Source organism: Phacochoerus africanus, chromosome 7 (assembly GCF_016906955.1).
Source record: "Phacochoerus africanus isolate WHEZ1 chromosome 7, ROS_Pafr_v1, whole genome shotgun sequence".
NCBI classification, from domain to species: Eukaryota; Metazoa; Chordata; class Mammalia; order Artiodactyla; family Suidae; genus Phacochoerus; species Phacochoerus africanus.
The window spans coordinates 54810083-54836344 of record NC_062550.1 but is presented as its reverse complement, the minus strand read 5'-3'; the positions used below and the strand labels follow the sequence as shown (position 1 = coordinate 54836344).

Here is a 26262-nt window from a genome sequence, read left to right as displayed (position 1 = left end):
GAGGAAGCACCACTATAATGCACTCTTGTGGGGGGGGGTCCTAATTTTTTTTTTTCCCCCTTTCACTGTTTAAGGCAGCACCTGCGGCACATGGAAGTTCCCAGGCTAGGGGTAGAATTGGAGTTACAGCTGCCAGCCTACGCCACAGCCACAGCAATGCAGGATCTGAGCCATGTCTGCGACCTACACCACAGCTCATGACAGTGCTGGATTCTTAACCCACTGAGCATGAAGCCAGGGATCAAACCTGTGTCCTCATGGATACTAGTCGGGTTCATAACCTGCTGAGCCACAACGGGAACTCCTGGAGTCCTAATTTTTATCAGTCTCCTTGTACGAAAGGTTGCCTTACAATAATACCTTAGTAGCATTTCTAACATTAAATCCATTCAGACAGGAACATAATCCAACCAACTTTTATCAAATTCCTGTCTAGAATCAACAATGTTAAAATTAAATACCACATTAATTATCATCAGCTGAATCATAAAATAATTTTAAACTAGCGCTCAAATTGATTCATTATCAAAATTGCAAATCAGCTGGTTGAAATGAAGCAGCCTGATGTTTTGGGGTTTCTTCATTGTTTTTGTTTGTTTGTTTGTTGATTGGTTTTTAATAGCATCTCTTTGGAGTTCCTGTCATGGTACAGCAGGTTAAGGATCCAGCACTGTCTGTGGTGGCACAGGTCATTGCTGAGTGGAAGGTTTGATTTCCAGCCCAGCACAGTGGGTTGAGGGTCTGGCATTGCTGCAGCTGTGGCCTAGGTCACAGCTGGGGCTCGGATTAGATCCCTGGGCCAGGAACTTCCACATGTCACAAGTGCGGCCAAAAGAAAAAAAAAAAAAATAACATGACTTAGGGAGTAAGATGCCATCAGAAAATCTTAATGAAGGAACTTAAATTCTTCATGGTGTCAATATTTGACAATTTAAGGCAAATGACTACACAAAGCTAAAAAAAAAAAAAAAACTCAGACAGTCTCAGATTTACATTAATGGAACTCTTCTTAAATGCAGGCAAAATGTATTCTTCAATATCCACATATCATTTTAAGACACCAAAAGGTACTACAGCTTTCTTTCCACTAAGTAATTTAATGACAAGAGGAAAACTTCAGACATCAGATGTGCAAGGGCCAGACCCCTTAACATAGTACAGATAAGGTTGGAGGGTGGCAGAAAGAGGGAACCAGGTCTTCACCATGGAGGAGTTGTCTTATGGCACAGCAAGTTGAGACCCAGGTTACTGCTGCAGTGAGGGTTCAATCCCTGGCCTAGGAACTTCCACATGCCACAGGTGTTCCAAAAAAAAAGCCATGTAAAGAGAAAAAAAATCTGAATCCCTCAAAAAGTTATATCTACAGTCTGACTTCACTTGCAGCAGCGAGCGATTCATATATTTTAAGACATATTTTGAATGGAATATAAAGCCAATTCACTCATTTAAAATAATTATTTCACCTCTTATCTTCAAATAAAGTTAGGTAATATATGTAGTACTGTGCTTCCTCCTGTGACTAAAATTTAATCCAAATAACTAAGGCCAACAGAAAGGACGTAATTAAACAAGAATAAGTTGAGATAGAGAAATCTCACTTTTACAAAGATTGTTTTAAAAAAATATTGTGATTGCTTTCTAGTCAACTGCTCTTGACTACTGCTGAACTGGGAAATATTTCGGGTTTTCTTACTATAGAATTTTGACTCTCTGGTGACAAAAGACAGAGGTCAGCAAACTACACACTAGAGGCCAAATCCATCCTGCCATCTGTTTTAAAAATAGTAAGTTTTATTAGAACATAGACACATGCATTCATTTGCATAGTACTGATGGCTGCTTTCATGCAACAATAGCAAAGTCGAGTCCTTCTGTTAGCAAGACTGAATTATTCCTCTGTATCTTCTGGTCATTTACAGAGTTTTTTGACCCTTGACCTAGAAGAATTTCTAGATCAGTGGTTCTAAATGAAGTACTATTGGCATTTAGGATGGAACAAGTTCTTTGTTGTACAGAGCTGCTCCCTGTTGTGTAGAACCAGCATTTCTGGTCCCCAGTAGAATCACCCCCTCACCCCAATCAATCATTAACAGAGAAATTTTTCATTTCAAGCATTCCTTGTTGACAGTACCACTACCACATTAAGACTCTGCCTTAGACACAAATGATGACATATAAACCAAACTGAGCCAACACAAGTGTTTTGTTGGGTCACATATAGTTCTTTTAAAAAAGTTAAGACTCTGAATTCCTTTAGATCAGGGAGTCAGCAAACAGCTTTTTTTTTTTTTCTTTCCGTTTTTATAAACAAAGATAAAAGCCATACGGCCAGTGCCTGAAATATTTACTATCTGGCCTTTTACAGAAAAAGTCTTGCCAACATCTACTCTACAGAGTCCCCAGGATTCCCCACTTAATTATACTAAATTATTTTATTAATAGAAACTGTTTGGCCTCTGCAGACACTGGAATTTGAGACCCCTGCATAGGTCAATCTTTCCTGCTTCCTATATTATGTGCTAATAATAAACCATAATTGGATTATCAGGTATAGGTTTTTAAGCATTCCCTAGGCAATAAATAAAATTCCACATAATGCATAAACATTCACTTTATGATTTAGATATACAGTGTGTACAGATCTGGAACAAGTTTAATTTTACATTTCTTAATCTGAATTTCATAAGACAGCATAAATAAAATATTAGGAACAGCTAACTAGTTTTAAGCTTCAAATTCTGATAGTCATCACTGTTAAGAAAAATGACCACAGGAAAAAAATGTATATTGAACTCTATTAAAATGTTTCAAATCAAATGAAAAGATGTAGGTGAAAGATAACAAGCTCCATAAGAACAATTCATCAATTCATACTTACTCCTTCATTTCTTTGGATGGGGAATTACATGCAGGAAGGAGTGCTGCTGGGCTACTTAATTTATCCAGGGTACACGCTGTTCCTATGGCTCGTACCACTAACCCAGACTCGCCTTCCAGATCAAAACACTGTAAGTACCCAACAACCGCATTTCCTCTCATTTCAAGCACTTTCAAGCCAATTTTCCTCTGCAATTCACCTACCAAAAAAGGGAAGAACACTCAATTGGCTTCATATCTCCACATTATATACTATAAAGCTGGATATGGTAGTAATAGAAAAGAGTCCAAAAAAAAAAATCATAGAGTTGTAGAAATTGAAGGGAAACTAAAAGACTATCTGGTTCAGCCTCCTACTTTCAGGGAGGTCAGATATTGTTAGCTACATTTTACAGTGGCAAGTAAAGTTCCCTCATTTATGCATTCATTTACCAAATAATTTTTGGTTGTACACTATGTGCCTGCCATTCTTCCTTTCTTCTAAGTGCTAGAGCTACAGAGGTGAACAAGACTGATAAAGCCCCAAATCTAGCGAAGTTTACATAATGATGGGAGAAAAAGATAAAAAGCAAGTAGACAAATATAAATATTACATATAAAATATATATGTAAAATTTTAGATAGCACATCATATATTCTAATACAGCTAATATATAATACAATATGTTTATGATATATGCTATATATCATAAATACAAATATGTAGAATATATAGTTTATTAATATATTAAGTATGTTAAATATAATGCATTTGTAAATATTAAATATAGTTAATATAACTATATTTATATTTTATATTTAAATGTTAATTTATTATAAATGTAACATTTGTACTTATTATCTATGTGAAAGTATGTGTGTGTGTGTATATATATATATATATATACAAGGTGTGTGTATATATATACATATAAATACAAGTTTTAGATGGAAATAAGTCCTTCAAAGAAAAATAAAAGAGTGGCAACAGAGTGAGGAGTAGAAGAAAACACAAGTTGTTAAGAGTAGGACTATAAAAAAGCAACATTTAAACCAAAAGCCTTAGAGAGATTACCTAAATTCTGTCTATAAATAAATGCTCAAAGAAGGAAAACTACAACCCAGTTTCCCAGCTCCTTGCTCAGGGCACTTTCCACCTTGCCACTTCATGAGCACGAGTTCCTTTTACTACCAAATTAAGAAGGAACTGTAAGCTTCTGATTCAGATTTCTTCATTACATGACAGCAATGTATGTGTGTTCAGAAGGGTGGGGCCGGGTTAGGGAATCAGTCACTTACAAGTCATAGTTTTCATTGTAAAAGTTTGGGTAGCATGTCAAAAGCAAGTGAAGAATTTTGGAGTATTAAGTCAATCAGTAATGAAGTTATTATTATTATTTAGATACCTGACATTAAAGAAATGAGTCTCTGTCTGGCCTCATTTGATGCCCTTGGTGTGCGAATTCGATCAATCCATTGATATTCTGGGTCTTCATTGACCACAAGTTCTTCTACAAATCCATGAATTATTACAGCTCTATAGCACTTTGGGATGGATGTTGCTGTTAAAAAGAAATTATCTATTATGCTTATATTTATCATAAGGTTAAGTATAACTTTTTAAAAAATGTACAACTAAGTTCTCACCTTTTGGATATACAAAAACATCTTTATGATAACCTTAATGTAATTACAATAATACTTCCAATCAAACGGTCTTCTAAGTTCCATTTTATTCTTAGAAATAACCATCATCTTTTAGGAGGCTTCTCACCTTTCTTATGTAAACATAGTAGATAAAAATTGTATTTTTATAATTTAGAAAAACAGCTTCAGACTATCTTAAATATCATTCAGCACAAAGTTTAAGACAGTCAAAATTAAACTCAGCTAGCTGATTATTATATAAGCAAGTAAAAAAGTAGATTATTAACACAAAATACTCTCATTTTTTAATAATATCTGGTCAGATTCGAAAAGGGGAGAACATGAAGACATCTATACCAAACTCTATTCATGCCTTGAAACTGGCCCAACTGCTTAGAAGTTTTCAACCCTATTGGTCCAGGCTGGCTATGAACTGCCCAGATCTACTTAATCATGACCCATATTTCATGGCATGTGCAGCACTCTATACCTCTAAGCACTTAGGTAATTTTGGATAGTACCATAGTACCATAGCGCTCTGCTCCTATCTTTCAGCATCTTATATCAGCATAAAATGCCACTGGATTTTTCTTTTTTTGACACATAGTTTAATTACAGTCATATTTTTTACACATCTGACAAAAGTAACTTGTTCTAATTTATGAAAGAAAAATATAATAGGCAATAAAATATTAACCTCTATAAAAGTAATAAGAGAAACAGGTGAAAATTATTTTAAGCTCTTTTTCGGAGGTGTGGACCTACTAACACAAGAGTAAAACCTACATGAGATGAGTAGCTTGCAACCTTCCCCATAAGTTAGCATCTAATAATTACGCTTTTTTTTTTTTTTTGGCTGCACTTGCAGCATGAGGAAAGTCCCAGCCAGGGATTGAACCAATGTCACAGCAGTGACCCAAGCTGCTGCAGTGACAATGCAGGATACTTAACCTGAGGTGTCATAAGGGATTTAAATAATTATGCTTTTTAAGCCCACTGGAGACTTCAGCAAGATACACACATCCATCCACCACAAATGGCTCCATGTCTTTATTGCCTGGTTTTGGACAGCTCATCTGAAGTAAGTCTGAATATGCCACATGTGCAGCCTCATCAAATTTGCTTCCCAAATATAGATAATAGAGTTTGGGATTTGCTTTCGTTGGTTAAGAAAGTACAAGTCCCTGTGCTGTTGCTAACTGCTGAAAACCAGCTGACATCAAGGGATATAGGCTGCTATTCAGAAACAGTGTTATCACTTGTATATTATAATGTTTTATATTATCCATTATCCTTACACACAGAGAGTTTAACAATTCAGTGATTTTTCTTTCAACATACAGCCTAGATGAACTGTGGATTCTTTCTCTCCACCAAACAGAATAGGTCACTTTATGTTTATTCCTTTAATTGCTTAGTTTTGGGTTAGGACTGTAACAAATGGTATTATCACACTTTGTATTCCCCTATCTAATTTCTCTAAGGATGAATTTGTTTGTTGCAATGTAGGAAAAAACATTCCACCTTTATTTTCAATCTTGTTTCCAGTCATTCTTAGGTACTTCAGAGTTATATTCTTCTGTAGTGCTCTAAAAAAATCAATTTTCTACCTTCAGGCCCAGTATCATTAAACAAAGTTTATGTAAATGTGGTTACATTAATATATGGGTTCTTCTTTAAAAATTCTGTTAAAGATCCAAAAATCTTCACCTATTATTCTTTCTACTGGTGTTAAGTGACTGTAACCTGCAATGACTAATATGATTCCTTCTAATATTGCTCTTGTGGGCCAGGGCAAAGGCTGGCAGAGAGACTAGAGAAAGGACCACAGTAAGGGTAAGAGTAGGGAACATCCAGAGGCAGCCTGCCCTGGGCCACAGTGGCACTGTCGTCATGACCACAGGCACACATGTGCCCCACTGGATTTTTATTAAAAAAAAAAACTTTCTATGAACTTGTAAAAAATTAGGTATCATTTAGGTTAAAATCAGAGCAGTAGTCCCCAGAGTGTACAGTAACTGTTCCTGAAAAATTAACAATTTTCTCTATGGCACCAAGACCAAAGTATAATAGGTTTTCCATTAGCCTTCTGAAATATTAATTTGATTTCATATGTTGAATATTTATTAAATTACCTGTCAAATGAGTAAGAAAATATTTTTACTTACTGCAAAAGAATTTGACTCCACATGATGACTGCCTAAATCGATTCAAGTCATTGAAGAGGTCTACTTTGACAACTACATTGATTTCCCCACGGATACCTATAATTTCAAAAGGAAAATCAAGTTTCTACTCAAGAAAATAGAGTACAATTAAATAATCAAGCAAATAAATGCCAATTAATGATTTTAAAATAATGTATCAATCATAATAGTAATGCTATCTTTGTTTCCTAATTATTTTCATTCTATAGATGCTCTTATTTATTTATTGCTTTTTAGGGCCACACCCACAGTATGTGGAAGTTCCCAAGCTAGGGGTTGAACTGGAGCTATAGCTGCTGGCCTATGCCACAGCCATAGTAACACGGGACCTGAGCTGCATATGCGACTTACACCACAGCTCACAGCAACACTGGATCCCCAACCCACTGAGTAAGGCCAGAGATCAAACCCACATCCTTATGGACACTAGTCAGATTCGTTTCTGCTGCACCACAACGGGAACTCCCTAGATGCTCTAATTTAAATAAATCCTGTTTTCCAATTTATTTTACCATTTTAAACATCAGTAAATAATAACAATATAAATAATGTCACAATATACATAAATCTTATCAAATATTTTATTTTATTATAATAAACTATTATCAGTGGAATTGCCAGGTGAAAAATGTAAAATAGGCAGAAAAATGCCAGACTACAGACAGAAGCATCTGCAGTTCCTATGGGTCCATCTGCCATTCAACAGAGATGACATATTTTTAGACTAGCATTTCTATTATTAAGCATTCTCAAACTTTTTGATCACAGAATCCCTTTACAATCTCAAAACTCATTGAGGATCTTAAAGAGTCTTTTGTCTACGTGGATCAAAACCTTCAATATTTACCACAGTACAAATTTAAATTGAGAATTTAATAAAATATTTATTTATTACTTCATTTGAAGTAATAATAATAAATCAATTTATGTCAAATAAACATTTTATAAAAATAACTATATTTTGAAAAATAAAAATAGTTTTAGTGATAGAGTGGCATTATGTCACATTTTTTGCAAATCCCTATGGCATCTAGCTTAACAGAATAGTTAGATTCTCATTTCTGTTTGCATTCAAAGTGTGGTTACATCACACATCATAAAACCTCTAGAAAACTCCATTGTACACTTTAAGAAAGTTAGACTAAAAATGGCAGATGCCATATAAGTATGATGCTGAAAACAGTTCCCATCTCACTTTACAAGGCCTGTGAAAGTATCTCAGGGAACCACGGATATCCCCAGACCACACTTTGAGAATTTTGCTTTAGGCGACAGAAAGCCTTTGAAGAATTTATTTTTCCCCTCAAGAATTTTTAAAGCAGAAGAGTTTAAAGATTATTCATTTAAAAATGTGTTTTCAGAGTACCTGCTGTGGCTCACAGGGTTAAGGACCCAATATTGTCTGTGTGAGGATGCAGGTTCGATCCCTAGACTTACACAGTGGGTTAAGATCCAGTGCTGCTGCAAGCTGCAGAGTAGCTTGCAGATGCAGCTCAGATCCGGTGTTACTCTGGCTGTGGTGTAGAGTGCAGCCACAGCTCTAATTCAGCCCCTGATCCAGGAACTTCCATATGCAATAGGTGTAGACATAAACATTAGAAACAGAGTACCATTAGTAGACGATTTTTAAATGATGCTTACTTACTATAATGTACAAATTTAGCAGGCATTATTTCAAATTATCTTCAGGAAAAAACAATTCTAACAACAATACATATTACCACATGTGTATTAAAAAGAAGACATCTTTTAAGATAACATACTTTAAAACCACCAAGTAGAGCACAAAATCTTTAATGATAGGTTAAAAGACTGTAACTTATTTTCTTAAAACAGACTACTTACCATGAATGGTATCATAAATTGGAAACCATCCTGAGATGACTGTTGCAGCCTCACTGTAGAGTAAAGGGTCAATATCAATATACACTTTACCAATGGCATCATTTGCACTATATGTATCATGGTCAAGAACTGTGATCTGGAGAGGTTCATCTTGTAAATCTTCATCATCCACCTAAAAAAGTATATCTTAAAATTAAAATCTTATAATTTAAACATCTTCATTACCATAAATGAATACATTAATGTAAAAGATTATTGGGGGGGAATTTTTATAGATTTATCGCTAAGCAAAAGTAGAAAGATTAATACAAACAAGTTATAACTCCTTTTTCTACACAAGATGCCAATTTTCTGGAAAAACAAAAGTATAGTTTACCTCTAAGCACAAAGTTAGGATGACTAACACAAAAAAAAAAAATTAATTCCTTTTTCTACATATTATCCTATGTAGTAGTTTTACTACTCTATGATATACAGCAAAAACATTTAAAAATAGAATTATATATTATAAACAGAAAGTAAGGATGTTCTTAAGTACAGTGACATCATAATTTCTAAGGATAATTTGAGCACATAAAAGTGTAAGCAAAACTAACATTCTTTGTAAGAAAAAACCTTAAGCTCATGAAATAAGTTCAACCTCTCTCCTTCTTTTATTCACTCATTATCACTTTTATTCACTCATTCACTTACGTGTCAAACACTGTGTCAAAGAGAGGAACTACAATGGAGAATGCAATGGACTGAATGTTTTTGTTCCCTCAAAATTCACATGCTGAAACCCTAGTTCCCAGTATGATGGTATCTGGAGCTAGGGCTTGTGGAAGGTAATTAGGCCATGAGGGTGGAACCCTTATAAATGGGATTAGTACTCTTACAAGAAGACGCAAGGAGAGATCATCTCTCTCCTCGCCATGTAAAAACAAAGCAAGAAGATGGCCAGATGCAAACCAGAAAAAGGTCCTCACCAGAACCCAACCATGATGGCACCCTGATCTCAGAGTTCCCAGCATGCAGAAGTGTAAGAAACAAAACGCTATTGTTTAAGTAACTCACAGCTAACAAATACTCAACTGGAAAAACTGAAAGCAATCCCTTTAAGAATGGGAACAAAATAGAGAGACCCACTTACTGCACAATTAGGCAAGAAAAAAAAAACCCACACAAACAAATTAGAAAGGAAGAAATAAAACTCACTATTTGCAGATGACATGATCTTATATAAAGAAAACCCTAAATGGATTTTCCATGTGGCTCAGCATGGGTTTGATCCCTGAAGGCTAAGTTCCCAGGCCAGGGATCGAAGCTGCACCACAGAAGCAACCCATGTCGCTGCAATGACAAAATTGACAACAGAGGGTCCTTACCCTGCTGTACTACAAGAGAACTCCAGGCTGATGTGACCTTGAATATGGAAGCTATAGGTTACAGATAATGGAGAAGAAAACCAGAAAGATACAGATACCAAATGACTGCATGGAGCTACTGAAATACCCTTAAACTGCCTGGCTCAACATTTCTTTTCCATAAAAGAAAACTAAACATCTATTTTGTTTAAGACATTTACTTGAGAGTTCAGGGCATACATAACTGAACACAATTCATAATTAATAAACAGGGTTAAAAACAAAGTGTATAATTAACATTAGCTATAAACACAAAGTTTAAGAACATTTTTCACACAATATTCTAATATTATTAAAAGTACTAGCCAAAACAGTAAACTAGGTAAATTTTAAGGGAAATGGCTGGTAACTTTATTTACTAAAGCTCATTAACATAAAAATCCTTTATTTCAGAAAGTATAAATACATTATTTTTTAAAGTTATCTAAGCTACATGAGTACTCTATATATTTAAAAATTATCAGTATTGTGTCACCAAAAAATGAATTATCTATTTTCTTAAATGTTAATGTCCTATCATAAAAATTAGTAATACATAAATTCTCCCATTATTCTAATTACAATGTAATTGACCAAGACCATTGTTTTTAACCATATGTAGATTATGGAAAAAAGAAAAAGCCATCAAAATGAAGCTATATAAGCATTTAAACATTCTGCTGAGGTAATGACGACAGACTTCATAATTCAAATTACACCTGAATCCTGTAAGCAATTTAATCTAATTACTTTCTATAACTCATGTATTCCACATTTTTGCCTTAATAATACAGTTTAAAATGGCATAACAGATTTAATTCACATGCAACATGAGGCTTTCAAAACACATAATGTTGGAGTTCCTACTGTGGCACCATGGGTCAAGAATCCGACTGCAGCAGCTCAGGTCACTATGGAGGCACAGGTTTGATCTCCAGCCCAGTGTAGTAGGTTAAGGATCCACCATTGCTGCAGCTGTGGTATAGGTCACAGCTGCAGTTCAGATTCAACCCCTGTCCTGGGAACTTCCACATGTCGTGGGTGCAGCCATTAAAACACACACAGACACACATGATGTCATTTTGAAGACAACTTTTTAAAAATCTGTACGTATACAGAAAAGAAAAAAGAAGGCAATCAAAATGCTCCATGAAAAAAAATTAACACAAAAGAAAAACAAAGATAAAGGAGTCATATTTCCTGATTTCGAAATTTACTACAGTTACAGTAATCAAAAACCAATGGCTGTGACAAAAGGATAGACATAGACCAATGGAAGAGAATCGAGAGCCCAAATATTAATCCACACATCCATGTTCAACTGATTTTTGACAAGGGTGCCAAGACCACTTGAGAAGGAAAGAACAGGCTTTTACAAATGGTACTGAAATAGCTGGATATCCACATGCAAAAGGGTGAAGTGGACTCTTACCTCACACCATTAACAACATGAACTCAAAATGAATCAACAACCTAAATACAGGAGCTAAAATTATAAAACTCTAAGAAGAAAATATAGGGGTAAATCTTCATGACCTTGGATTTGGCAATGGAGTCTCCGATTTGACACAGAAAGCAATAAAATAAAAGTAGATAAATTGAATTTCATCGAAATAAACTTTTGTGCATCAAAGGCAACTGTCAAGAAAGTGCAAAGACAACCTACTAAACATGAGAAATATTTGCAAATCATGTATTTGATAAGGGTTTTATATTCAGAATATTTTTTAAAATTCTATAATTCAACAACAGAAAGATAAACCCAACTTTAAAATGATTTGAGGAGTTCCTGCTATGGCTCAGCAGTAACATACCCAACTATATCCATGAGGGCTCGGGTTCAATCCCCAGCTCCACCAAGTCATCAAGTCGGGTGAAGTCTACCTCCAAAATCTAAACACCTTTGGACAATTAAAATATAAGGAGATAATTCAAAGTAAAAGAATGCAAATAGTCCTTAGTTCTAAGAAATGAAACTCACCTCATTTATAATAAAAATGCACTTTGTAATTATACTGTAAATACCATTTCAGAGTTACTAAGATGACTTATATTTAAAAAAAGAATAACTGGGAGTTCCCATCGTGGCTCAGTGGTTAACGAATCCAACTAGGAACCATGAGATTGCAGGTTCAATCCCCGGCCTCGCTCAGTGGGTTAAGGAGCTCAGTGGGTTAAGGATCCGGTGTTGCCATGAGCTGTGGTGTAGGTTGCAGACCCGGCTCGGATCCCTCATTGCTGTGGCTCTGGCGTAGGCCGGTGGCTACAGCTTCAATTAGAGCCCTAGCCTGGGAACCTCCATATGATGTGGTTGTGCAGCTCTAGAAAAGACAAAAAAATAAATAAATAACAAATGTTAATAACAAGGATGTGGAAAAACTGAAACTCTCACACATGCTGGTGGGAATGTAAAATGGTGCAGCCACTGGGGAAAAGTTTAGAAGTTCCTTAAAAAGCTAAACATAGAAATTACCATATGGGGGAGTTCCCATTGTGGCGCAGCGGAAACGAATCCAACTATGAACCATGAGGTTGCGGGTTCAATCCCTGGCCTCACTCAGTGGGTTAAGAATTGGGCACTGCCTTGAACTGTGGTGTAGGCTGCAAGACACGGTTCAGATCCTGAGTTGCTGTGGCTATGGTGAAGGCTGGCAGCTATAGCTCCAATTTGATCCCCAACCTGGAAACCTCCATATGCCATGGGTGTGGCCCTTAAAAAAAAAAAAAAAAGAAAGAGGCGTTCCCGTCGTGGCGCAGTAGTTAACGAATCCGACTAGGAACCATGAGGTTGTGGGTTTGGTCCCTGCCCTTGCTCAGTGGGTTAAGGATCCGGCGTTGCCATGAACTGTGGTATAGGTTGCAGATGCGGCTCGGATCCCGCGTTGCTGTGGCTCTGGCGTAGGCTGGTGGCTGCAGCTCTGATTCAACCCCTAGCCTGGGAACCTCCATATGCCGCGGGAGCGGCCCAAGAAATAGCTAAAAAGACAAAAAAAAAAAAAAAAGAAAGAAATTACCATATGACCTAGCCATTCCACTTTTAGGTATACACCCAAAAAGACTGAAAACAGTGACTCAAAACAGATACTTGTACAGCAATGTTCATTGCAGCATCATTCACAATAGCCAAAAGACAGAAACAAACCCAAGTGTTCATGAACAAATAAAGGGGATATAAACAAAATACAGTATATTCAACCATTTGGCCATAAAAAGAAACGAAATTCTGATACATGCTACACAACATGGATGAATCTTGAAAACACTACATTAAGTGAAAGATGCTATACATGAAAGGACAAATACTTATGAATCTGCTTATATGAATTATGTATGTATATAGGCAAACTCAGCAACAGTAGATAGATTAGAGGTTATAGGGCTGGGAAGAGGAGGCATGGGGAGCTCTTTAGGATGATGATAAACTTTTGGAAATAGTGACAACAGTTGACGAGCATTGTATGTATGTGAATGCAATTAATGCTACTGTATTATACATTTTAAAATGGTTAAAATGGCAATATTAGTGACATGTATTTTTATTACAATTCAGAAAAAATTTTAATCTGTACATTGCTCTTAAATGATTTTTGGTATATATCAAATCTAGAGAAAATCACTACATAATACCACCTTTTTTATCTGGGTTCTCCTACTCAGAAACTATATTTTCTCAACTGTAACTTTTTAATTTTTTGAAACTGTAACTGTAATTTTTTGAAAATTCCATATTCCTGAGAAAATACTTGCACGGGGCAGGAAATCCACTATACCTGAAATAAAAGGTACGCCAGTCATTTCTAAGGGAAAAGGGTCACCTCGAAAAAACACGCTCAAAAATGCTGACATTTAAAAACTTACCTCAAATTTAAACCATTCTGAGTTCCACTGAGGGTTGAGGGACTTGAGATACACATCTGTTTTAAAGGTGGTATTACCAAATTTTACCTAAAAACAAATAAGAAACAATTCAAATATAAATATCAAAAAGGTAAATAAAAATAAAACTTAATGTTAAACAATGAGAAGATTTACCACGCCAGTGGAAAAAGGAAAGAGGATGGGTATGGATGGATTGCCCACTGTTGTACTTGACCAGCTCTATAGAGAAAGTAAAACAGACCATTATGTCACTATGAAGGATACAGTCAATATGGCCTGCACTAAACAGGAGCTCAGACAAGAGGAAAGTCTTACAGGTGAAGGACCAGTAAAACAAAATCAGAAGGTAAAAAGGACAGCTGACTTACCATCTCATCAAGGGAATCCAGAACTACAGGCCATTATTATAAGATTATAATAATATATCCTTGTATTTTCTAACTTCCTCATATTTGCTATTTTTTTAATCCTTATCTGTGCATACACAGTGATCAGCAATAAACCACGGTCATTAAAGATTTTATGTTCCTATCTTCAGAGACAATAAAAGGGGTTGGATGGGGAAATTATGCAATTTCACAGCCAGTCTTGGCAGGCACTAAATCAAAATCCAAAAGTAAATAAGAAGGAAATAGAGAAAGCAGAAAGCAAGCTTAGTCCCCAGGACTTGCTTCCAACAAAGAAGGGAGACTGTGAAACCTCAGACTGGCCTTGAGAAGCGATCAGGAAGCTTAAGAGCAAAAGAGCTAAGCAACTTACTTCCTAGATTATGTCATCTTTCCTAAATTTGATCTCTGCAAGTCTTCCGTAATTCTATCGATTACCATCAAGTATCTTTCCTAACCTGAAAATTCGCTGCAGGCTACCCCCTTTATTCCAATACCCAATAAGTTTTGCACATTGTAGATACTTAGGAAATGCTGATTCGGTCAGATAATCTATGAAATCTGCTTTTCTTCTTGACATACTTTCCCACTTTTGGTATTATAATACTTGTAGATATTAATGTGTAATCAGTCCAGAAAATGTTCTCGGAGTTCCTTGGTAGGTCAGCAGGTTAAGGATACAGCATTGTCACTGTTGTGGCTCTGGTTACTACTGCACTGCCGGTTTGATCCCTGGCCAGGGAACTTACACATGCTGCAGGCATGGTCCAAAAAAAAAAAAAAGGAAAGAAAGAAAGAAAGAAAACAAAATGTTCTAATGTTCTAAAAAAATACATTCAAAACCATAGTTATTACCTTCTGTATATTTTTCTAGTTATTTTATCATGCAATTTAAATTATCAGGACGATACCAACTACTTATTTAGTACCTAAGTAGTTTGGTCAGAGGGTAGAAAAGTTCTAAGAAATTACATAAAAATAATAAGTTCTTGAATGGTAGGAAATATGATAAAGTTAAAGCTAGATAAGGTGAGAAGAATGATTTGCCAAATACATCACAAAGAGTTAATTTCCTCAATTTTTAATAAGTTCCTACAATAAGCAAAAGACCAATAAACCAACCAAAAAAAGGAAATTCAAAGAAATGGAAATACAAAATGTCTTTCATATATATTAAGAGATATTGTAAATCAACTATAATAAAAAAAACTTTAAAAATTTTTAAACATATTTTCACATAAAAGCTTGTAAAAAATATATCAAGAGATGATAACCTCATTCAAATTAAGAAAAATCAAACTAAATCAACATTTTTACTGTTCAGGTTGGCAAGGATCAAAAAGTTTGAAAACACTCTGTGAATGAGGCACTCTCATGTTCTGTTGGTGTGAGTACAAAGAAAAACCTTCACGAAGTGAAGAGTGACAACATTTGTCAAAATTTTCAATACCTATACACCTTAAATTCATACATAGGTGTGCAATGACATATACAAGCAGCATTAGGTAGCAAGATGGGAGTAACCTGGATGTCCATAAACTGGGAGCTGGCTAAATGAAGCTAGATAAAGCCGTACAATGAACTGCTAAGCAGAAGAATGAAGCAAGTCCCCACGCACTAGTTCGGAACAGTGTCCAAGATACAGCTCTCTGCCGCAGAGCATTGTGTACCGTATTCTTTGCAGAGAAAAAAAAAAACAGCAAAATGTTACAAGGCATATAATGTATGCCTATATATGCACAGATTATTTCTAGAGGGATATACAAGAAATGTTAACAGTGGCCACCAAAAAGAACAGAAAAGTTGATGAGAGGCTGACTCATTTTGTACCTTTTCCATTTTGATCCATGCACACATATTACCTTTTTTTTTGAGAGTTAACTTTTATTTGGGGCAAAATTAGGACTTAAGCCCAGGAGACAGCATCTCTGGTAATCTTAAGAAAACCACTCCCTATGTTACCTATTTTTAAATGGATCATTTTAAAATTCAAAAACATCAAAAATCAAAATAAAATTCAAGTGGCAAAAACTTAATTTTGATACAAATTATAGGACAGAACTCTGGATTCATTTTCAGGAATTTATTCTAATGGAGCACTTTCAGATACGGCCCTTTCCCCCAAAATATACCAAAATCTAGTCATTCAACAAGAAAGTGGCTAAATAAATCACATGCTCCCTACTAAAGAATGCAGTTGAGGAGTTCCCACTGTGGTACAGGGTATAGAACATGGCATTGCCACAGCTGCCACTTGAATTCAAGCCCTGGCCTGGGAACTTCCATATGCTGTGGGTGCGGCCAAAAAAAAAAAAAAGACCAGAGCTGATATATGTACTGTCATTGAAAGATGTCAATGACATGATAACCAAAAAAAAAAAAAAAAACCAAGTTGTAGAATATATAAAGTATGATGACATTTGTTTTTAAAATATGTGTACAAGTTTTATTTTTTTTTAAGTAGAGGACAAGGAGTAGGTGAACACATGCCAAAGAAGAGACAGCAATCATCTCTAAAGAAGGGACTGATAAGGGTGCAGGCAACAGAGCATAGTGGTTTAAGCAGGGGCTTTCAAGTTTTATTTCTGAGTATTTTAATCTTTTCTAATGGGAGCACGCTATTCAAGTTGTCCCTGAGTTCCCATGGGTACTAGTTCCAGGACTCCTCCCACCCACTCCCACTCCAAGATACCCAAATCTGTGGATGTTCAAGTCCCTAATATAAAATGGCATAGCATTTGCATATAACCTATGTGCGACCTCTCTTACTCTTTAACCCATCTCTAGACTAATTTAATACCTAATACAATGTAAATGCTATGTAAATAGTTATAATGTGAATACTATGTAAATAGCTGCCACACAACAAATTCAAATTTTGCTTTTCGGAACTTTCTGGAATTTTTCTTTTTCCAAATACTTTCTACCTGCAGTTGGTTGAATCTGAGGATGCAAAACCCAGGGATACAAAGGCCAACTGTATTACTTGTATGTAATAAATTTTTTTACTTCTAAATCATAGATATTAAAGAAATGAAATTCAATGAGGGAAAATAAACCTGGGAGGAAATCTGCTCATTTACTAATCTAGTTTGCATCACATTTCAATATTCAAAATATCAAAGAAATACTTATTGTTCAATGTATCTAAAAGCTGCTTTATTTGAAGTAAAATGTTGGGAGTTCCCGTCGTGGCACAGTGGTTAACGAATCCGACTAGGAACCACGAGGTTGCGGGTTCGGTCCCTGCCCTTGCTCAGTGGGTTAATGATCCGGCGTTGCTGTGAGCTATGACATAGGTCGCAGATGCGGCTCGGATCCTGCGTTGCTGTGGCTCTGGTGTAGGCTGGCAGCTATAGCTCCGATTAGACCCCTAGCCTGGGAACCTCCATATGCCGAGGCAGCGGCCCAAGAAACAGCTAAAAAAAAGACAAAAAAAATGAAGTAAAATGTTGTTAGGATTCATAAAACCATTCTAAACCAAATGTACTTAAGGATACTGTTGGTTGACAAAAAAAACCCAGCATATCATTTCTTAAGCTATGACTTTGGAGCCCCTCTTCAAGTTTTGTCCCACTATAGTGTCCATTCTTTTTCTTTCTTTCTTTCTTCTTTGGTAATGTCCATGGCATATGGGAGTTCCCTAGGTCAGGAATCAAGCTCACGCCACAGCAGCAACCCAGCAACCCAAGCCACTGCAGTGACAATGCTGGACCCTTAACCTGCTGCACTACAAAGGAACTTCTGTCCGTTCTAGATACAGTAAAACTCTGATAGCCCCCACACTACACTAAACAAACAAAGGACAAGATTTTAGAAGATGAAAAAGGCTAGAGTGTATATTCTGCCAACACTGGTGATTCCCCTTCTAGTAAAGAAGAAACACAGTTCATTTGGTCATATTTAATTCAAAGGAGATTTTATTACTTAGCAATTAAATGAATGCCTTACAACTTAAAGAACATCAGGGATTTTAACGAGATTCCCTAGTAAGGTAAAAGCATTCTCTTTACCCACTCATTAGCTAAATTACCTTGAGAAAGTTATTTAACCTGTTATTTAAAGCTACTTCCTCCTCTGAAAAGGGGCAGGTTGCTATGAGCAATAAATGGAATGCAGAGACCTAGCAAAATGTCTGATAGAAAATGCTCATTAAATATTAATTTCTTTTCCTCTCCCTGTTCCTCAGAGGCTCCTGGATAAACATAAAATGATAATGTAGTTTAGCGGAACACTTTATAACATGCACATTAATTCTGAGATGTATTTTGATTAATACTTGTATAGAATATCATCCCATGCATCCTGGAGATTCCTGCAATAATCATCCTTAAATACTACTTGGTCTTCACTGGCTTCCTAAGCTCACATCATATATAGTAGAAGTTCCCTCAGCTGATGCAATCAGGACCAATATCTGATTAGTCAATGAAATAATTTGGTAAAATCAGATATTCAAACATGAAATTAAATATTCATTCCTCTACCTTTTAATCTAAGACTAAGGCCTCTTCTTTGAGCAAGGGTCCACTGTTGACAGTTCTGTATCATCTTTTCTGCATAAACCACACAGAATGTATCATCTGTGTTTGCTGGTTTGAGTGTCTTTAAAATGTGGTAGCAGAATTTAAAATCCTAGATTATTTACAATCTCCATCTAATTCAAGAGTAATTTTTTTAACAATTGTATCCCTAAGTCTTTATATAGCATTACTAAATTTTTATCACATTTATTTCACTGATTTATATAAGGTTTAAACAAATAACAATAATAGATAAAAAATAGAGTTGGCATAGACGAGTTTCGGAATAAACACAACTGCTTCTTGGTAAAGCCTATCAGTCAACTGATGAGAGAAGCAGGCACACTGGGAGATAAGCTGACCATATGGAGTATTCAAGAATGGTTTACCGAAGAAATGCAGGGCACTGGGGACTGTACTGAGTCAGTTAATAGAAACTGGTCAAGCAAGAGAGCTTCTACTGTACAGACTTCTTCCCCTCGTTTTCAGGCCACTCGGTAATCTGTATCCCCTCCCCCCAGCCAACTTTTATTTTCTGCTCCTGTTCAACAAGAATCCTGCCTTTAGAGTTCTTTAGTGCAGCAGAAACGAATCCGACTAGGAACCACAAGGTTGCAGGTTCGATCCTTGGCATCGCTCAGTGGGTTAAGGATCCACCATTGCCGTGAGCTGTGGTGTAGGTCACAGACAAGGCTCGGATTTGGCGTTGATGTGGCTGTGGTGTAGGCTGGCAGCTACAGCTCCAATTAGACCCCTAGCCTGGGAACCTCCGTGTGCTGCGGGTGCAGCCCTAGTAAGACAAAAAGACAACTCTCCCTTCAATTACATATGCTCTTTTCCCTCCTTTTGCTTTTATCAAGTTCATCATATTCATCTTTTCAGATGCCCCCTTTTTCTCTTTCAGATGCCCCCTTTTTCTCTTTGCCAGTGGAAACATGACCATCCTCCCAGCCCAGGCTTCATTATGTCCCTCTCCACAGAGCTTATGTAGTACTTACAGTGTATATCACACAATCTATCCCTTTATTATACTGTAATCCTTCTTTATCGCCTTTTTCCTGCATTAATCTTTCCTTTTCTGTTGGATTATTCCTATTAGCACACCAATATGATCTACTATCTTCTGTTTTTAAACCACTAAAAGCTATGTACTCCCCCAAATACAACACTACCTCTCCTCCCCTTCATGGCCTTACTTCCTAAAACAGCTTGCCTGTCCACACTGCTCCTACTTCCTTATTCCCATGCACTTTAACCCTCTTTAAATCAGTCCTCTAATCAAGATCCATAACAGGTCCATGTGGTCCAACCCCATGATTTCTCTGCTCCCTTACTTGACCTCTCAGTGCATCTGACAGATGAAGCCTTCCTCTTTCTGGAAATGTCCTCTCCTGCCTTCCTAGACATTACTTTCCTGATTTTCTCCCACCCATTGAATGACCATCTCGGTTTCCTCCCTCTAGTCCTCCACCTCTAACAAACGTCCTAATGTCAGGTTCATTCAAGGATCCATTCCTCTTCTCTCCTCCAAAGTCAGAGGTTTGCAAAAGGGACAGAACCAACTTCTAAGGGAACTTTAGAAATTTCTAGGGGTGTTTTGGGGGAGTAGTAGTAATACTATTTAGAGGGGAAGGCCAGAGATGCTAGGTATCCTGCAATTCAAGAGACAGTCCCCAGCTATGAAGACTTGTCTCGTGTCATGATTTTCAAATGTCCCCACCAGTCACTTGGGTTAAAAACCTACCTAGAATCTAACTCAGTTTTACAGATATAAGTATTGTGATGGGGTTTCAATAAACATAATTGTCAAGAAACACAACCATTATGAAAATTAATGGACAGCTCTCTCTTTTCCGTGAGACGACTACTTTGGAAAAACTGATAACCAGTGGCAGTGAAGGCCTATGAGATGCCAAAACTACAAAACTGTCTCACTCTGAGAGGGGCAGTGGTGTTCATGTGATTCTACCTGGAGGTGAGGCATTCCATATCCTGCACCCCTGCTTTACTTTCTCCACATGGGGCACTTCTCACCATCTAGCATACTTCATCTTTTACTAAAATATCTTCTTTATTAACCCTGCCTCCCACTACAACTTAGGTTCCATGACTAAAGAAATTTTTGTTTTTATTCATTGCTCTATCCTCAGCATGCTATACCATATTCAGTATAGTTCTGACATATACAAAGGCTCAATAAATATTCATGGACTCAACTCGATTACTTCATGTTTTGTACTTGTGGTCATAAACAAGGACTTCCATATTAAAATAGATATTAAAAATGCTTTTATTTCCTATATTATAATTAGAGCATTATATTGCTTTTTACTTTTATTTATGTATTTATTTGCTTTTTAGGACTGCGCCCACAGCACATGGAGGTTCCCAGGCTAGGGGTCAAATAGGAGCAATAGCAGCAACAGCAGGATCCGAGCCACGTCTGTGACCTATACCACAGCTCATGGCAACATCGGATCCTTAACCCCGAGTGAGGCCAGGGATAAACGTGCAACCTCATGGTTCCTAGTCGGATTCACTTCCGCTGCACCACAACGACAGGAACTCCCATATTGCTTTTTTTAATTGTGAGCATAGATAGGTTACATTAGTTATGGATATCATGCCAAAATAGAAAAGGGTAGATTTCAAATACCCGTTATTTAAAGGCAACACTGGGTCTTCCAGAGTTGAGAAGCATGGACCTGTGTGACTTTATTTTTAATTCATACCTCTCTTCTAAACCACATACTCAGAAAATCCAACTTTCTCTGTGACAACTCCAATTAAAGGACCCAAAGGCATCTCAAATTTAACATGCCCAAATAAGAGCTGATTCTCTACCCACTCAATCAATCTGTCTCAACCCCATGGAGTCAGAGAAAACTACCCCAATGATTTCTGAAAGCCAGGAGTCATCTTTCAGTCTCCCTTTCCCGGTCCCCTACACCAATCCACCAGCAAATTCTCTACTGTCTATCTTCAAAGTAGAATCCAACCACTTCTATTACCAAAACCATCACCTTGACCCTCACTACCTCTTTTGTGAACTATTATCAAAATCCTCAAACTAGTCACCAGCTTCAGCTTTTGTTCCTCTTGCAGTCCATTCTCCAGACAGCAACAAAAGTGCTCATCCTAACAAGTGCTTCCCACAGAATTGAGAATAAAATTCAAACTTCAATCATGGCCTCTACAGTCCTGCATGACTGGTTCCCTGAATAACTCTCCAACTTCATCTAACAGCACTCTCTCCTTCACTTCCCCTTCACTTCACCTCCTAAAACAAAGCAAATCCTCAGGATCTTTCCTCTGCTAAGACTCTCCTCCTCCAGCCCCTCTCGCTCAGCCCCTCCCCCTACACACACACACACACACACACACACACACACACACATACACATACATGCGCCCATGTGCGCTCTCTCTCTCTCTCACTCACACACACACTCTCACTCTCTCTCTTGCCCTAAGCACCCGGCTCCTTCTCATTCAGCAGGTCTATGCCTGACAGTTCCTCAGAAGCCTACCCTGATTTTCACCCTGAAGTTCCTGATCCTCTCTGTCATTTTTCCTTCATGGCATTCATTCACAATTTACAATTACAAAATTAATCATTCCTTTACTTTTTAATGTCTGGCTTTCCCACCAAAATATAAACTCCATAAAAACAGGAACCAAGTCTATTTTATTCACCATCACAGATGCATCAGCTGAACTGGTAACTAGCATGGGGCCTGGCAAATAGCAGATGCTTAACAATTATTTGTTGGGGTGTTCCCGTCGTGGCGCAGTGGTAAACGAATCCGACTAGGAACCATGAGGTTGAGGGTTCGGTCCCTGGCCTTGCTCAGTGGGTTAACGATCTGGCGTTGCCATGAGATGCAGTGTAGGTCGAAGACATGGCTCCGATCCTGAGTTGCTGTGGCTCTGGCGTAGGCCGGTGGCTACAGCTCTGATTAGACCCCTAGCCTGGGAACTTCCATATGCCGTGGGAGCGGCCCAAGAAAATGCAAAATAATAATAATAATAATAATTTGTTGAAAGAAGGAATTAATGACTCACCCTTGTATCCAACCCCTCCCTTACTGGCAAAAGCCATTTGTTAAGAAGGCTTGACAATTTTAGTTAAAGAAATGTCCCTCAAATCTTTCCCCTTTAATCCATTCCCATTGCCATTATAAAAAAAAAAGTGCAGACTCCTGGATAATTTTACTACCTTCTTAACTAATGTCTTTGCCTAATCTCTCATCTATCCAGCCACCAATAACATCACCATTCAAGTCATCCTAGAAAGAAACAACATAACACAAACACAATTTTATTTCATTTCTACTTGAAAAGCTTCCCTGGCTTACCCTCTGCTTTCAGAATAAAGGAAAATTCCTTTAATACAGAAAAAGAGGTTTGGCACCAACCTACCCTTCCAGCCTTATCCCCCACAACCTCCACTACCCACATAATTCCTTTGAATCCAGACACATACCAAACTAAGATAGTTTCCTGAACATGCCATGTATCCCTTTCTGTGCCTCTGATGTTCCCTCTGCCTGGTAAAATCCTGGGTATCCTGCAAGACCCAGCTGAAATGTCACTGTCCTAGGAAGCCTCCTTAAATGTTTACTTCAGTGACAGAATTAAGATTCCACATTCTACAAAAACACTTAACATCTTGTCTGGAAAGGCAGTATTAGCACAGTGGTTAAGATTCAAACAGACCACAAGGTTATGGAGATTTACAAGGTTAAGTCATCTTAGGCAAACTGTTTACTGTTCCTAGGCTTCTTTTTTTCAGTTGTAAACTATTTTTACTATAAAAACAGGGTCAATACAGGTTGACAATGCAAGTATTACCTGAGAACATGTCCCCTTGGTTCCTGAATTTGCTAGGTTTCTATATACCAGCAAGCCTCCATTAGCACTTCAGAGGTTTCATGGTCCTTTTCAGATATTCTTTGATTGATTATATGTATACATTGTTTGGAAACAAGAGTCCATATGATACTAAACAAAAAAATCTGATGTATCTTTCAGATACTTCAACTGCAATATGGGAAATAACAATACAATAGCAGGACTATTTTAAGAATTGAAAAATACTTAGAATATTCCTGGCAATAGTGAAACTCAATACATGTTAGCTATTATTTTTCAACCTCAACTGTGTGGGTCAGTCTCTGAGATACTTGAAAGCATAGTCTTTGTTTTGACAATCTGTGTATCGCCATGACCTATCACCCGTCCCAAAACACACTGAGTAACTGTTTCTCAAATAAAAATGAAGTTAAGATTGAGAACTGAAGAAGGAAAAAAAAAAAAAAAAAAAGAGTTCCCATCGTGGTGCAGTGGTTAACGAATCCAACTAGGAACCATGAGGCTGCGGTTCGATCCCTGGCCTTGCTCAGTGGGTTAACGATCGGGCGTTGCCTTGAGCTGTGGTGTAGGTCACAGATGCGGCTCGGATCCCGCGTTGCTGTGGCTCTGGCATAGGCTGGCAGCTACAGCTCCAATTAGACCCCTAGCCTAGGAACCTCCATATGCCGCGGGAGCGGCCCAAGAAATGGCAAAAAGACAAAAAAAAAAAAAGATTGAGAACAGCAGCAATGTTTAAGCTAGAGAATCTTTAGGGAAGATAAACTTTTTTTTTTTTTTGTCTTTGTAGGGCCACACCCAGGGCATATAGAAATTCCCTGGCTTGTGGTCTTATCGGAGCTGCAGCTGCCCAGCCTATGCCACAGCCACAGCGGCTCCGGATCTAAGCTGCGACTGCGACCTACATCACAGTTCACAGAAACACTGGATCCTTAACCCGCTGAGGGAGGCCAGGGATCAAACTCGTGTCCTCAAGGATACTAGTCAGGTTCGTAACCACTGAGCCACGCCAGGAACGCCAACATTTTATATTGAGATGAAATCAGGCTGTATATTATCATATATCTATCAACTCTAAGGATTAATAACCAAAATGATGATTGTTTTAACACTCTGGCTCATCACGACAATTTTTATTACAATCCTACTTGGCTTCTTTCAGACTCTGGTGTATTACTTTCCTGGGCCCTAGGCCTGTGCTAATTTGCATGAGTTTTAAACTAATCATTAGATTTAAAAAGCAATTTTGCAATTTAAATCCATGGCATTTAATTGGCTTGCTACCTCAAGGCATTAAATTACCCTGAAAGATTTCTTCAGACCTACCAGTCTATACAAGAACAGGAAAGTGTTACAGTCGTGTTGTAGAACTTAAACCGATGATTCAGAAAATACGATGTTAAACAGTGGATCACCCTGCAGCTCTCCAAGTGCCCATAACGGACTGTATCTACACTTTCGGACATCATCTCCATCACTTTAGCATTAAAATTAAAAGCCAGCTGTCCGGCCCCGAAAAGAGGTTGGGGGTGGGTGGCTGGGTGGGTGTGTTTCGGCGGCCGCGTGGCCACGCCTTGGGATCTCCTGACTGGCAGGTGGCCTGTTAGGCGTCCTGACATCAGGGTCACCCCAGGAGGCAGAGCAGTAACTGCCTCCCCGCGCGGCAGAGCTTGACGACGCCTGCGAGCCGTGCACCCATCACATGGGCTGCAGTCAACCCCTGAGGGAGAGCTAGCCAAGCACGGCACACGGCAGGGCAGGAGGCAGGGGAATGGGCTGAGGGGCTGCGGGCGAGAAGGGTAGGATCCTTAACAGGGCTTGGCGTGCCCTGTGTTTGGAGGGTCAGGACCTTGCACCAACCTCCACGAAGGCATCAGTCAGGTCACTAGCTCGGTCCATCACTGGCAAATGGCGCCCGGCCACGATTTTCACCTTCAGCTTCCCAGGCATCGTCTCGGCTTCGGCCTCTGCTTGGGCTCCTGCAGAAACAAACAAGCGAGTCTGCGTCGAGCGCCCAGGCGGGCGGGGGAGGGGCGGGAGCGCGCGGGGAACGGCGCGCGCCGAAGGGAGCGCGCGGGGTCACTGACAGCGGAGGGCGCGCGGAGGCGCGCTGCGCCGCTGGCCGCCACTTACTCTGAAAGGAGACAGGGGGCCGTCTCGCGCGGGAGCTGAGGCCTCATTCCGGAGAGGCAGCTAGAGGAGTGGCCCCGGTGGAGGCTTCTGACCCGGCGCCACACCGCTGGCAAGAGAAGCAAAAGCCACTCGGCATCCCGTTGAACCGCCGCAGCCCAGAAAAGCGTTTCTCCTCCCCCCAAAATGGCGGCTCCCCGGGCGGGGTGGAGGCATCGATCGCTCGGCGCTCGGCGCACCTCTCCGGGAGAGACTAAATTCGCTTACAGATCACGGAGGCGGGACGGACCTCGGGGAGGCCGGGAGGCAGGGAAACGCGTCGAGCCCCGCATCATCCACCGAGCCCCGGCTGTAGGTTAGCGCCCAGGACGAAAGCCCGCTCAATCTTCCGGGGGTGAATCACAGGTTCCCTCAGTGGCTTCCCTGCGGGCGGCTACCTTCCCAGTTGCAACGCTGCATTTCCGAAGGGCTGGGACAGAAGGAGCAGCAACGGTGACAACTAGCGGAGCGATTCCAGTCTTTTACGACCCAT

General features: G+C 38.6%; 1 protein-coding gene across 12 annotated transcripts in view; it reads right to left on the bottom strand.

Annotated features, from left to right (window-relative positions):
• C2CD5 (C2 calcium dependent domain containing 5) overlaps window positions 1-25957 on the bottom strand; it is a 92327-nt gene extending 66370 nt beyond the window's left edge. For 4 of the 12 annotated variants that reach the window (XM_047787401.1, XM_047787405.1, XM_047787403.1 and 1 more), the window contains exons 1-7: window positions 25734-25950; window positions 25461-25579; window positions 13799-13885; window positions 8556-8727; window positions 6672-6767; window positions 4263-4418; window positions 2879-3077 (exon numbers count right to left, since the gene is read on the bottom strand). In XM_047787401.1, coding sequence (XP_047643357.1) covers window positions 2879-3077; window positions 4263-4418; window positions 6672-6767; window positions 8556-8727; window positions 13799-13885; window positions 25461-25550 — 800 coding nt within the window. In that variant the 5' untranslated portion in view covers window positions 25551-25579; window positions 25734-25950. Of the gene's footprint in view, window positions 1-2878; window positions 3078-4262; window positions 4419-6671; window positions 6768-8555; window positions 8728-13798; window positions 13886-25460; window positions 25580-25733 lie in introns of all 12 variants that reach the window. The other 8 variants (XM_047787406.1, XM_047787402.1, XM_047787407.1 and 5 more) reach the window with 5 other exon arrangements.
• Window positions 25958-26262: the final 305 nt, after the last annotated feature.